At 42.1% G+C, this 13,491-nt stretch overlaps 1 protein-coding gene across 5 annotated transcripts in view; it reads left to right on the top strand.

Moving 5' to 3' along the window:
* cntn5 (contactin 5) overlaps positions 1-6,988 on the top strand; it is a 107,063-nt gene extending 100,075 nt beyond the window's left edge. For 4 of the 5 annotated variants that reach the window (XM_040131460.1, XM_040131464.1, XM_040131462.1 and 1 more), the window contains exons 20-25: positions 3,352-3,586; positions 3,677-3,786; positions 3,946-4,132; positions 4,304-4,416; positions 5,141-5,309; positions 5,741-6,987. In XM_040131460.1, coding sequence (XP_039987394.1) covers positions 3,352-3,586; positions 3,677-3,786; positions 3,946-4,132; positions 4,304-4,416; positions 5,141-5,309; positions 5,741-5,844 — 918 coding nt within the window. In that variant the 3' untranslated portion in view covers positions 5,845-6,987. Of the gene's footprint in view, positions 1-3,351; positions 3,587-3,676; positions 3,787-3,945; positions 4,133-4,303; positions 4,417-5,140; positions 5,310-5,740 lie in introns of all 5 variants that reach the window. The other variant, XM_040131461.1, reaches the window with a different exon arrangement.
* Positions 6,989-13,491: the final 6,503 nt, after the last annotated feature.

The following is a 13,491-nucleotide window of genomic DNA, read 5'->3' as shown; positions in this document are numbered from 1 at the left end:
GCTCTGACAAAGACTATCCGCTTCCACGCCATATAAGATGCCCTGGATTTCTCTATTGTGTTGTTGCCTTGGCAATGCGCATCCATGAATTTGGGGGGGGGGGGGCTTCTAAAGGAGCACTGAAAGGAGAAGGGTGTATTTGTTTTACTGTTGAGTTCAAATATTAACAGTCTTTCTCCAAACTTCCGCTTACTCCACTTAACTCCTCATTGGAGGATTTGAGCAGGTTGAGCTGGCTTCAACTGTTCCAAGAAAGAACAAATCAGATGAGAAAGAGCTTCGGTTCACTGGGGCAGAATGGTTTTCCACAAGACCAGAGGTTGAAGTGGTTATTGTAAAGAGAAGACACCTCTATGAGAAAGGAAAATTTCAACTTTATTACTCCCAGGGTGAATTGAGTCATAGCAGCGGCATTATAGCTCATGCAAGAATTTAACATGAGCATTTTGTGAAAAAATATAGAGCCTGTTCAAATTAGTACAACAAAAATAATATGTTGACATCAATTTACCAAGACAAAACTCAAATTTATTTGAATAGTTCTTGATATAATGACTACTGACTTGACAGATTTATAGATTATCTGTAGAAGCATTTTACGTTCATTTTCGGTACATGTGCTGGGTATTAAAAGTATCTATCATTGGCCATCATTGGCTCTCCTCGTTGTCAGATTTATAGAGCATACAGCATGTGCAAGTATTGTTAGCTGTGGAGAATTTTAGTACCAGCAGGGAAAAGACTCCTGCTTCATCTTTAACAATAGTACAGCCTCAAGAACATAGCTCATTGCATTTTAAATAGGTTCCCAATTTATTGTGTTGGAAATTTGTTTAAACAGCCCGGGTCTTAGAGTTTGAGGGCACAACTTGGTCACAATTTCATAATTTGCTGACAAAGCTAAAATAAGGCCAGCTGAAGCTTGTATTACACAGAGCTGCATCAGCCAGGCAAGTGATTAAGATGTAGTGAATTTTAAATTTGGTCCCACCAGAGAGGCACAGTGATGATTAACCTTGACTCTCAGAGTCGTTCCTAATAAATCCAGGGATGTTTATGAATATCTGTTTGTATCGTCAATCTTGACAATGGTTTTAGAAAATGTAATAAATCTCATACTAAGTAAAGAGGATATTAGTGTGAACTGTTTCCAAGTGGACAGCTTGGCTCTCAGCCAGGTTCAGGACACGGCATGTACAGAATTACTATGAGCAAAGCTGAGAATTTGCAATTGAGATCAGTTGAAGGATATATTAACAGGGGAACAGTGAACAGATGTGGAAGCAACTGACAGTTATTCTTGTAGTTATTAAGTATGGGAGCCCAACTGTCACTGGGAAGATAACCTTCACATGAGGAGAAGTGCACCGCGGTGGCACATTATGGGGGATAATGTCCATTCCAGATGGGATGGTATTTGGTGGTAGACCATTTCCTATTTATAACTCAAGACTGTCATTAGCTTGGCAAATATAACACAATGATGACCTTATTATAAATAAATACAGGACCTCATGTTGAGAGAACAGTAAAGGGATACTTAAAGTTGCACAAAAAAAAAGATCGGTGCTAGATTATATATAAAACCCTAAGAAAGAGTCCTTTCGAGCCATGCATGGATTTTGAGTAATTACAAAGTGTGATTATTAGTGCAACTATTTGTTATCCAGAATTATTAAAGACTCTCTTGATGAGATTCATAAAAGCGTATCTGCAGCTTTACCGTTACAAACCTTCCACGATCGGAACAGTTTGTTTCTTCATCAAGTGCCTCAGCATAAACCTGAGTGTAAACTTCATTGAGTCTGCTCAATTGTTTTTATTCAGACATTTTTGCAAATCGGGTAAATTCAGTTCTTAAGTACAGAGTGTACTTGAAAATTGCAAGTACTTCTTAAAACATTATGCTTCCTCTTTGCCCGTTGTGGGGTACGAGATGTAGTCACCCATCAGTAAGTCTGTCAGCTTCCAAGAGTATCATAGGACAATGCTGTGATGTTCTACTTAGATGCAGTGTGCTCCTTTTGGTTCTTGGCATTTTAAGTCATTTTAGTTCTGCCCTATTTCTTCTCCTTTCTGGTAAATGCTTTTGGAAATAAATCAGGACTCCGTCAGTGATCAATGGAGATGGATATTAAAGGAGACGGGGCAGGAATGTTAGACCTTTTTGGCAGTCGAGGCATGTGAGCGCATGGTGGTTCCGCCTCTCCAATCATTTGTGGAGAGTTGTCAGAGCCTTGACGGCCGTGGTGGGCAGGGTTATTAAGCAGGATGAATGACTAAACAGTCTCTGCAGCTTCATTCAGCCATCTCATTAGAGTCGACGGTGAGAGACTGCTATTCTCGGGGACCCATTGAGAGGACCATTAGTGATGCCCCCACAGTCACCATCACTGAGCCCAGCAGGCCCCACAATTTTATCCATAAGATTTCCCTCAGCTATATCAGTCCTCTCACGGTGTGCCCACACTTAGTTGTGACTATCTCAATTCCCAAACCCGCAAGTGTTTCTGGACTTAACTAGCTAATTTGCTCATCCTGTTTTTAAAAGACTTATTTTCTTTGGCATATCTATGTATTAAAAGCATTGCCAGCTCTGATAATAACTTTGATGGAAGCTACTTCATTTTCACTGATCATCCCTGTAATTAGGCAGTCATGGTGATTGGTCGTTGTTGAATGAAATGTGAACTACATCTCCATCCACAACCATTCCCTCTGTAGACTAGATGGCTAATTTGGGTGATGCCTTCAGGGGACAATATTTCTTTGAAGCCTGTGCAAATCAGCACATTACCGCGTGAGCAGCAGACTTGTTGCCAAAAACAGGTGTACAGGTGTTTGTCATTTACTAAATTTAGACAAAGATTTCATCCCTGCAGCTCATATTTTAATTAAATTGTAGCTCACTTAATAAATTGGTATTTGATTTGATTAAGCGCAGAGCAGCTGTGGAAGACAGCTCCCAGTTTTACCACTTCAGGAAAACCATAGATAAGAACTGAATCCGGCACACAAAACCTGTGTCCCAAAAATCCCCCTGTCAGACATGGAAAGATAAATAGCTACATAATGGGTACAACTGAGCCAGATATGATTTTTTCCCATTACTCCAGACTGACTGCATCTCTATTAACACTGCCAGACAGTTACAGTAAATGGGTAGGAAATTGAAAGCTGGTAATATGGGACTACCATTGAGGAAAAACTTATGTTATTGCTTGCACTAAATAAGCTGTTGAGAATGAGAAAATGTGCAAATAATGCACCTTCAGATACAGATCTTAAGTGCCGGTAAGCCAGGTTTGCATTTAATCTCAGTGATTGTTTCATTGTTTCTGATATTTTCAGCCTGTATCTGAGGAGTTCCAAAATGGCGAGGGCTTTGGGTATATTGTTGCATTTCGTGCCAACGGATCCCGGGGCTGGAAGGAGAAGATGGTGACTTCAGCGGATTCTACGACATACAAATACAGAGATGAGACCTTCCCTCCCCTCACCCCATTTGAAGTTAAGGTCGGAGTATATAACAATAAGGGAGATGGGCCATTCAGCAAAGTTGTCATCATCCACTCTGCTGAGGGGGGTGAGTTAATATTTGTGGTTGCAAGGATTTAACAAGGAACAGAGAGAATAGTTTTTGGCTTTATATGATTGTCACCATTTTTACTCACAGAACCAAGGGAAGCACCCTCTGATGTGAAAGCTCAAAGCATTTCTTCATCGGAAATTAGGGTCACTTGGAAACCGCCCAACCCTGGCCCCGGAAGACCAAGAGGATATGAGGTTTTCATAAATTGTTTGCTTGTGGTTGTGTGTGTTCGTGTGCACGCTTGTACATTTACATAAAGTGTGTGACATTTCTGCATTAGCATGCGTACCTTTTGTGCATGACTTGAAGCCCGAGAAGCGTATATTTTCAAAGTCATTCGTTTCTTTTTAAAGGTCAGCTACTGGAAAGACATGGAGCAGGAAGAGTTGGGAAAAAAGCGAAGAACTGTGAAAAACGAAACATCCATGGTCTTAGCAGGACTAGAAGGCAACAGTCTGTATCTCATCACGGTAAAGGGCTTCAACAGCATCGGCCAGGGTCCGGCTAGTGCTGCTGTCACAGCCAAGACCAGAAAAACCCGTGAGTACAGCTCTGACACTAATCACGTAATACTATATATGGAACAGAGGCCACCTGTTAAGTTCGCTCTAAATCCCCTTGAAAAAAAAAGTAGCAATTGACCTAGTTGGTTGAAACTTTGTTTAAAAGTCTGTTTGAATTTGCACCGTGAGTTTTGCATTCTCTCCTTAGCTCCCGCTCACCCTCCAGCCAACCTCATGTGGATCCAAGAGGGCAACAACGTGTCTTTAAGCTGGGACCCAGTGAAGGCAAAAGACAATGAATCTGATGTCATCGGGTACATGGTAATGGTCCATTGCTAAAGTCGTGTTTGTTCAGTTTCATAAGACAGGAAAACATTAATGCAGCTAAAGGGCAGTGAAGGGGGAAGAACGCTTGTTCCACAAGTATTTTTTTATCGCTGAAAATTCCCATTTCAAGTTTTCTTGTAATTGTTGTCCTTGGTAGAGAGAACCACAGGCGTCTCCTGGATAAATTAGTATTTATCTGTTTTTTGTTTTTGTTTTTGTTTGTTTGTTTCCGTCAATTTGGTATGACGAGCGGGCCAGTGAGAGGTGCAAATCATAGCTGTAGCACCTTTGGTCATTGCAATTGGAACCAAACATCACACAGATGTTGATGAATTCAATTAACATTGATCCAGAATCTGAATTTGACTGACAAATGTATGATAAGTTTTCTTAGCTTTAGCTTGCCATTAGTGATGTGATGCGCGAAAAGAATTTATACCAAAATAATCCATTGGATAAATTTTCAATGTAAGAGTTTCATGCCAATCAAAGCCTTTTAACTGCTCCACCTGTGACTTATTCATCGTTATTTGAAATTTTAACATGAACAGGACTATTTCCTCTGGATCTCTGGACACGGGAATTAGCTCCCATTTCACTTCTCTATTACTTTTTAAGAGGAAAAGGGAACTGAAGCAGGTTATAAAAAATAAAAAAAACAAGTACGACCTGTATATACAGTGTAAACTAACAGTGGCTTTGTGCACATGTCCTGCAGGTGTTGCTCAAACAGGAGGGCAGAGGCCACAACCAGGTGACAAGAACGATTAACCCTTCCACCATGCTCTCACTGCCAGAGGGAGGCACCTATATCATAGAGGTGCGTGCCCTCAGCGAAGGGGGAGAGGGAGCGGTCAGCTCCCAAGTTCGAGTTGTCACCTCTTCCGGTAAGCTTGAAGCTAGTTAGTCGCCTCCCCACCCAGCCACGCAATCCATTACGTGACCTCTGAAATCCAATCTTGCACGGGCTGTTTTGTCTTTGTTGCAATCTTATGTTCTGCCCTTAATTGAGTCACCACAGCTGCTGTGCGAGCCAAGTTTTCCTTGGCTAATACTTTTATAATTACCTCACCCACACAAACCTTCATACTCGTGCACAGCCAATTAACTTCGAAGCAACAGGGCGAACAGAAATTTTGCAGTCTTGCTTGCAACGTGACCGACCAGCTTTTCAGGGCAATGGGTTGCTGTTTTCCACTTTGTCTCCATTTTTCTTCTATTTTTCTTCTATTAAAAATGAATGCAATTGCAGAGTTTTGTTAGCATCATTGTTTTTCTTCAGTATTGACCGTTCCGCCCCCTCCCTCCCTTCTCTTAGGTGTTCGAGCAAAAAGCAACCAGTGCTCGGTGCATTGCGTGCCACAGAGCACAACATGGACAGCACTGCTCCTGGTTCTTCTGGTGCCTTCAGCCTCCTGGTGATGCCACTGTGCCGTCCTCATTTTCATGGAGGGAGCCACCGGTCTTCCGCTCCCTTTTTCCCTCTGACTAGCTGCTTGCTTTGGCCTTACCCATCCCGAAGGGCCCGAGGCCTGCCGCAGGGGGTTGAGTCTGCCAGTTAACATATGGCTCTTCAGAATTCATCCCTTTTAGTTCCCCGTTTCATTAAAGGCCCTGGGCGTTTTATTTGCACTGTTCTTTCCAACATCACGGTAGTGTTGTACTGTAGTGTACATTGTGTGGAAAGATTTGCTTAATCATTTACTTTAACATCATGTGTTCCTCTCGTTGACTGGCATCTAACCACTTCCAGACGGCTCCTACAGCTCTGGGGCTCCACAGAGCGTGAACAATTCCACGAAAGCTGCTGTGGTAGTAATACAGGAATCAGCCGGCCTGTTTCTTTTCATTACTTATCTGCATCAATTTACCCCTTGGCTGCCAAACAAGCAATGCAGCAAAAGCTCAGTAGAGATAAGTGCATTGTTTTCTTATTCACACACTGAGGAGAAAAAAAGTTTTTTATGGAACGAAGAATCTTACTATTTCCAGACTTGCTTTTTGTACATTGTGTTACCTTTAGAGAAAAAAACACAGTGGTGCGTGTCAGCTATGTCAAATTCTGTTTTTTGGTAGAAATTAAGTAATGCTTGGTCATACGGTTTGTTGACTGTTGGATGTATGGAAGTAGGAAACAGGTACCTGCCTGTAGTGCCCAAACACATCAATAGACAAAGACAACTCTGTACGGACTCTTGGTGTCAGTACAAATAAATGTGATGTATATTTTTTAAAAACTTGGTGTTTGTAATTTCTAACTCTCAGAAAAGAGATATTTATGACAATGCACTAGGGCTACAAATAACAATTATTTTCATTGTTGATCTGTCTGTTGATTTATTTCCTAATGAACCGATTAATCATTTTGTCTATACAATGTAAAAAAAAAAAAAAAAAAAAAAAAAAAAAACGAGAAAAATGCCCATCAGTTTCCGAAAGTCAAGGGGATCTCTTCAAATGCTTGCTTTGCCACCCGGGATCCAAAGATGCTGTATTCAATTTACAACCAAATAAAACAAAGAAAAAGCGTCAAACTCCAACCTTTTGAGAAGGTGGAGACAGAAGGTGGTCTGATTGCTTAATAAACAGCCAGTGGTTAATGCACATTCAAAATTGTTGGTACATTTTTTCGTTGATCGACTGATTGACAAATCAACTTCAGCACTATAATACACCTAAAATATGTCACTCTAAACAAAACAGATTTACCATAACACTTTTATTCTATATTGTGTCTGTAATTGTTGGAATGTAGCTGGTCCGTCAGTCAGTTCTGCACTTTGACAGGCCTTCCCCTTTCGTTATGTAAACTACAGGTCGATTGAATTCCGCACACGTTACATTAAAGGCCACAAAAGTCTCTGTGATAAAAGAAACACTGCAGAGCCGAATAGGGCAGCATCGAGAGTATCTGTCCTTCCTCTCAGGCTCCTCTCCCGCCTTGTCTGCAGCAAAAGCTTATCTCTCGCTGGGCAGAAATCCAAATGAATTTGCCTCAAGTGTAATTAATGTTAGAATGGAGATCTGTAGAGCTGGAGCCCGCTTGCTCGAGCAGACCTTTTGCCTGCTCTGCCTCCAGCTCCCAGGGCTCTCCATTACAGAGTCAAAGTAGCCTGGCTCACCCGCTCGGGTTCAGACAAGGGTACCGGCTCAACCACAAGATATACCACACAGGAGAACAGAGGACCGACACTGCTCCAAGCTGTGTCTGTCCCATGGATTCAGACCTCTGTGTTTTGGTTACATTCAGAGGGGAAAGATGTGAGGTTGGTCTCCTCTTTTTAACTCGTACATCATTTCCATCTGTAGTGCAAAGCATTAAGCTGTTTAATGTGGATGGAGGGGCTTTGCAGTGCTTTTAGCCTGTTCAATGACGTTGGCTCAAACACATACCTCCACACAAGTGCTAATGTACCGACCTTTAATTATTCGTGCAACACCTGTCTGTGTTGGCACATCTGATTTATGATAATGGATTATGTATCCTGCAAGGAAACCCATTTGGTTCAGAGAGCCAGAAGGTATAGTGTCAGCAGTTAAAGCATGAACTCCCCGTAGGTTAATGCCAGTGTCTGTGTGTGTCTGTGCATGTGATTGTGAGCCGGGATATACTGAACCTTTTAGTTATCTATAGTATGTTGTATTTGATTGTTTTAGGGCTAATGTGTGATGCTTGAAATCAGCGAATAATCACCTTTACAGTTTTAGATCACCCTAATTGTGATTAAATTTTGTACATGAAATCTATATTATGCGAGTCGCAATTAGCATTTAAATATTTTTTGTTTTTATTTTTATTTTTTACTGACTTGAATATAAAGGAGGTCCCATAAGAAGCATTCACTGTGATTATCTGCTTTGCGTTGATCTAATGTTTGTATCCCTCACTTTTTTTTCCATGCTTCGTTGTGTTTTTAAAGGGGAAAGAGTCAAATGAGTAAAAGCTCCGGGCTTAAGAATTCACACTGCACCTAAAAGCAATAAACCTCTGTACTTGATAGGGTTAGCAACACAGATAATCTAACAGCAACCCTGAAGCTAAAGGATTCATCATCTCTGCTCCAATGACGCTTCAGCAGTACAGACACTTGCTGTTAGGACAGCAGGAACTTTAAAGTTCCTGCTAAAGGATATTCTCGCTTCTTCATTCTGACTGTACTCTCTCTGAAGCCCAAACCATACATACACAAGTAGGGCGACTCCTCCGCACCAAGAGAAAAAACCCCTTCAAATATGATGTCCCAGAAAATATCGTTTGATACTACTTCTATTTTCATCCATTCCCGAATGTCCTTTAGCCTTCTAAAACTTGGAGCATCAAATTGTGTCAGTGGCGTTGTTGTCGGAGGATTCGCCCCGTGATTGAGAGACGAGCCGCGAATTTGCTTTTCAGGCAGGTCACAGTTTAACACTCATCCTGAAATTGAAGAGTAGAGCCCTCCGACAGCCTGTGCCGCTACAGTAGGAGCTAAACTCAAATATCATACAATAAGAGACTTTCTCTGCACTGTGTAATTTTCTGTCTTGCATTGTTGTCACTAGTTTGCAGAGGAACTGAGTTGCATTTACCAAAACTGTTAGGTCGAACAGGTTTTTTTTTTTATTTATTTTTTTCAAATCTGTTGAGTTATTCCACCACTGGTACTGCAAATGACACTTAAGTGGTAAAATGTACAAATTTGTAAGTTTTTCAGGGATTGTTAAGTTGATGAGTCAAGGCAGGAGCCAGTTCTTTGTCGGCTTAGTACCACTTGTGGGGATCAAATGGGGGCGTAGAAAGCATTTCTCAAATGTTTCTGAAAGATTGAGTTAGAATGGTACAATAATGCAGTGTGTGTGTGGATTTGTGTGTGTGTGTGTGTGTATAGGCAAGACCATTAGCAGATTGCATTGAATTAAAAAACACAATTGTGGTTTCAGTCTAATTCAATTTTCCCTTCAATTTTTCTTAATAAGCTTTAATTAAGTGTTCTCAATTCATAGTGTTCTACCAATGTGTGTCTGGTTAATAGACTTATATTGTAATTAAAAGCTTATGTGTCATGTGAAACCTTCTGTGATAATGGAACATTCTCCAGATGAGATCATTTCTAAGCTGCTGAGTGAGATATCAACTGAGATATTTCCTACCTTTGATGCTGTACAAGGGTTTTTTTTGTTTTTTTGGTATATAAATGTAAAAACATAACTGTCGGGTCTTCTGATAGAACTGGCTAATTTGTGTTTGCTGTTGGAGGTTTCTGTGATGTTTGGATTTTCGGCCTGTTGGTTCCCTGCGGCAGTGGCAGGGGTGGCAGAGAATGAGAATTAGGGAAGTGTGCCATGTTCTGTCGAAGACTGTGAAAAGAGGGATTAAAGGAGCAGCTTTGATGAGAGAGAGTCGACATCCAGCATTGTGTTGCACCAGTCCAGTAATTATTGAAGTTATAATTGAAGTTGTCTTTTGACCTCTAGAAGCAGCTGTACTGGAGAAGTAGCATCGGGGAGCCACCGTGCACAGTGTGTTGTGATGCTGAGATTTGCAGGGCATAAAAATTCATGCCTTTCTCGGTTGTTTGCTTACAGTAACATTATCGTATCCTTAACAACTTGTTCCTTTTGTCCCACTAGCTGCCGGATAATGATGTCAGTTGGTTGGCCAGTCCCTCTGACGCCTCTGTCAAGAGGTCAAAAATAACTTTACGATATCTTTACAGCTGCTGTTCGATGTGTCAAAAAAATCTGATATCGATATTCATGGGCCCCAGAGGTTAGAGTATGATGTTTTGGGTGAACCCTCTGGCTTTTTCTGCAGCACCACACCGAGGGAAAAAATTATAATTCTACTACCCAAGAAATACAAAAGTCTAATGCGCTCTCTTGCAATGGCCTTTCGCAGCACATTGTAAGATCCCCAGAGGATGAACCTGTTTAAAATGCAGGCCTTTTTATGTAGCTCCTCGCTCAGGCTAAAATGTCCAATTTGCACATGAGGTATCCAGCTCAAAAAACTAGAGAGATTTTCTTGCTGTGTTCATGCTCCCAGGGAGATAAACGTTTGTGACTGTAATGACCCAGTGGCCTTTCCTCTCGCCCCACTCTCAGGACAAACCTCTCCGCTGCACCACTGAGGCTCTACATATGGGGCAACTTCCGGTGCAACGTTTGCTCCAACACCTTTGTATTGTGGGCTCAGCAAAGTAGCATGTTGTGGAATTAGTGTTTGTTTTACTCGCCTTCTGTTGTCTTTGCAATACTATGTGATATATTTGAAAGGAAAATAAAAAACCCTTCCTCATTTGGTCCTAATATGGTCCGGCAGTATTAGTAAATTTACAGGCAAGGATGGTTTTATTAGAGCCAGGAATTCAAAACCCAGTCACCGTCTCCAAACATACAGCATTTAAGGCTAAACTAAAGACCCACTAGTTGCAGAACTTGGTTGTAGTTTTTTCAAAACAAATGTTCCTGTCAGTGCGATGGCAGATGGTGCGCCATTAGAGGGAAACTTCTTAAGAAACACTAGCTAATTTGATATACTGCGAGTCCTCCATCATAAGAAATAAAGTAAAAGTGCCCTGCTGAGAGGCCTCATTAGCGAGGCACATTTAAAGGGAAATCAGAAGAAAAAAGACTAATCCTGTTGATTAAACTTTCCATCCCTTATAGTTCAGGCCTTGTGTTTCCCTCCTCCCAAACATTTGCCAAATGTAATTCTGAAATGTACTCATGGAATATGCTGCACAGCTGTACTTACACAAAGCTCTGTCTCTATAGAGGTGAATTAGCAGTCCACAGACGGTGGTCCAAACCGAAAACTGAATACTTACAGCCTTGTAACGCCAACTGTCATCGCAAGGATATCGGATGCGTTGTGCTGTAAAATGTTCCGGGTATTCGTGTAGTATACCAAACTGCCTGATACACCAAAACATTTGGCCCTTGCTGAACCACATGATGTCTAATTTCCATTTTTTTCCCAAAAAAAAAAAGGAGCCACTCTCAAGCATTTCTCCTGCAGGTGTAACTCCTTTCGGGACATAGAAGTCACACACTGTGATTGTTTATAGAGATACTGGAATTTAGCCAAATCCCCGCAGATTGGCGGAGGTGGCGATTCAATTTGGAGATCCAGGCTACTTTTCTCCACAACCCATTGTGTGAGGAAATATAATGGGATGGATTTTTAAATCTGGGGGGGATAATCTAGGTGCAATGTATATAGGAGGGGGAGGGCCGCATGGGGAGATTGAAAGGTCAGGCACAAAACACATCAGCTCAGTGCAGGCCTCTACCAGGACCTTATAATCCCCCCAGCCGCCGGTTACTCTCACGGTCAAGATTGTACCGTGTAGACAACTGAACAGTTGTATGAAGGTGGTGACACGGGTGTAAAGGTTCAGGAGCCACCATTGACCCGGCGGCGGCGCTAGTCCGAGGTGGTGGTCATATTTGCCTGACAAGTTATTTTTTTTTACGCCAGTCCACAAATGAGTTGTGGGTTACTGTGTCTAGGTCACGAAAGACGGATAAGGGTTTACTCCGGGGCCAGTGTCAGCGGGTGCAGGTCATTTTAAACACGGTTAGAGCAACGTGATTAAATGCGAGTCCACTCTAATATTTCAAATCTGACTCAAGGCAACTCGAGGTCAGTACAAGTCACATAAGTATAGAATGATTAAAATTAAAGACCAAGATTAGAAATGTCAGGAAAACTTCGATGCTCACTGCTATCGGGGGGAAAAAACAAAACACGTTTGGCCTGAGTGTGTTGTGTTAACATGATAACATACTAATGCTTGTATTCAATGTTCTGCTTGTTAGCTTGCCAACATGCAACAACGATGATGTAAAACCCCTGATCATTTCATCCAGAAGCATCCTGGGGACCTATGACTTTAAGGAACCCCTTGCTTTGGTTCAGACACGCCCACCGATTCACCTGGGCCGGAGCCGAATGTCACGTCCGGACGAGTCTCTAAGCAAGCTGCTGCCAGACAGGGGGACGCCCAGGCCCTCCAGCATGCGGAGCTGACGGCACCACTCCGGGTAACACTCCGGGCGGGGTCCCAGCTCTGACTTGTTTTACCGCGTGTAAACGTGGCTTAAACCTGCTCATTGCGAGTTTCTGTTCGTCTCTCCAAACGTTTGACTATTGGCACAGAGCAAAGGGACCTGATCTTAAAATTCCCAAAGTTCGTCCACCCACCAAACCTCCACTTCTTTTATATTATTCTTGGATAGAGAAAAGAGCATTGTGTGTTTTGATGCTGCTGAACGTCACTTTGCTCTGCTTGTTGATAGATTTTTTCTGGGGGGTTCATCTTTGGTCCATGGGTTTGCTCATATCCATTGCAGGGTTCGACTCTGAAAGTGGTCAGATCTGACTCTGTATGCCGCCCCGGCATTAATGTCTTTTGCCAATTTTTATAGCAGTACATCCAGTGGGTGTTTGGCTGACAAATTGGCCATGCCATCCTGAGACTCAGGCTAAAATAGTTTTTAAGTACTGTAATTTTAACTGTATGAGCCAAGTGATGTTTAGCTTTACCTACAAGAAGAGGCGACAACAATTTTGTCGCAGTTTCCAGTTCAAAGCTCAGATATCATCAAAGTTTTTTTTTTTTTTTAATGGGAAAGAGAGAGAATCTTCTCCCAATTTAAAACACAGAGAATTCAGCATCTGTGAAACTGTCACACACACGAGTTTTTTGACATTGGTCACCAATCTGGATGCCAGCGAATGCAGGGTGCCTGCGGAGAAGCCCGATCTAATTGCGGCCAGGTCGCCCAGTGTATTTACCCGCCGCAGAACAGAAAAAGGGGCTGTCATGGCCGCTCTCCCTCTTTTTAAGGTACCCGTTTCCCTCCTGAAAATAAGACTGACTGGGTCATTCCTTAATAGCGCGCCAGTAATCTTGTACAGCTGGATATGCGGTATTTGTTGACAGCACTACAAGCACATCTCAAGGGTTTCCTGTTGTCTCTAAATTGCACTGAATCAGCTTCACTCTTCCCGCGTCTTGTGTATTTTAATAAGAAGTGGGTCCAAAGGTAATGCCCGATGTTTTATTCATTGCTCGAAGATTC

The sequence above is a fragment of the Xiphias gladius genome, chromosome 7, assembly GCF_016859285.1.
Source record: "Xiphias gladius isolate SHS-SW01 ecotype Sanya breed wild chromosome 7, ASM1685928v1, whole genome shotgun sequence".
NCBI lineage: Eukaryota > Metazoa > Chordata > Actinopteri > Istiophoriformes > Xiphiidae > Xiphias > Xiphias gladius.
Note: the sequence above shows the minus strand (reverse complement) of the source record. Positions and strands in the feature narration are given on the sequence as shown.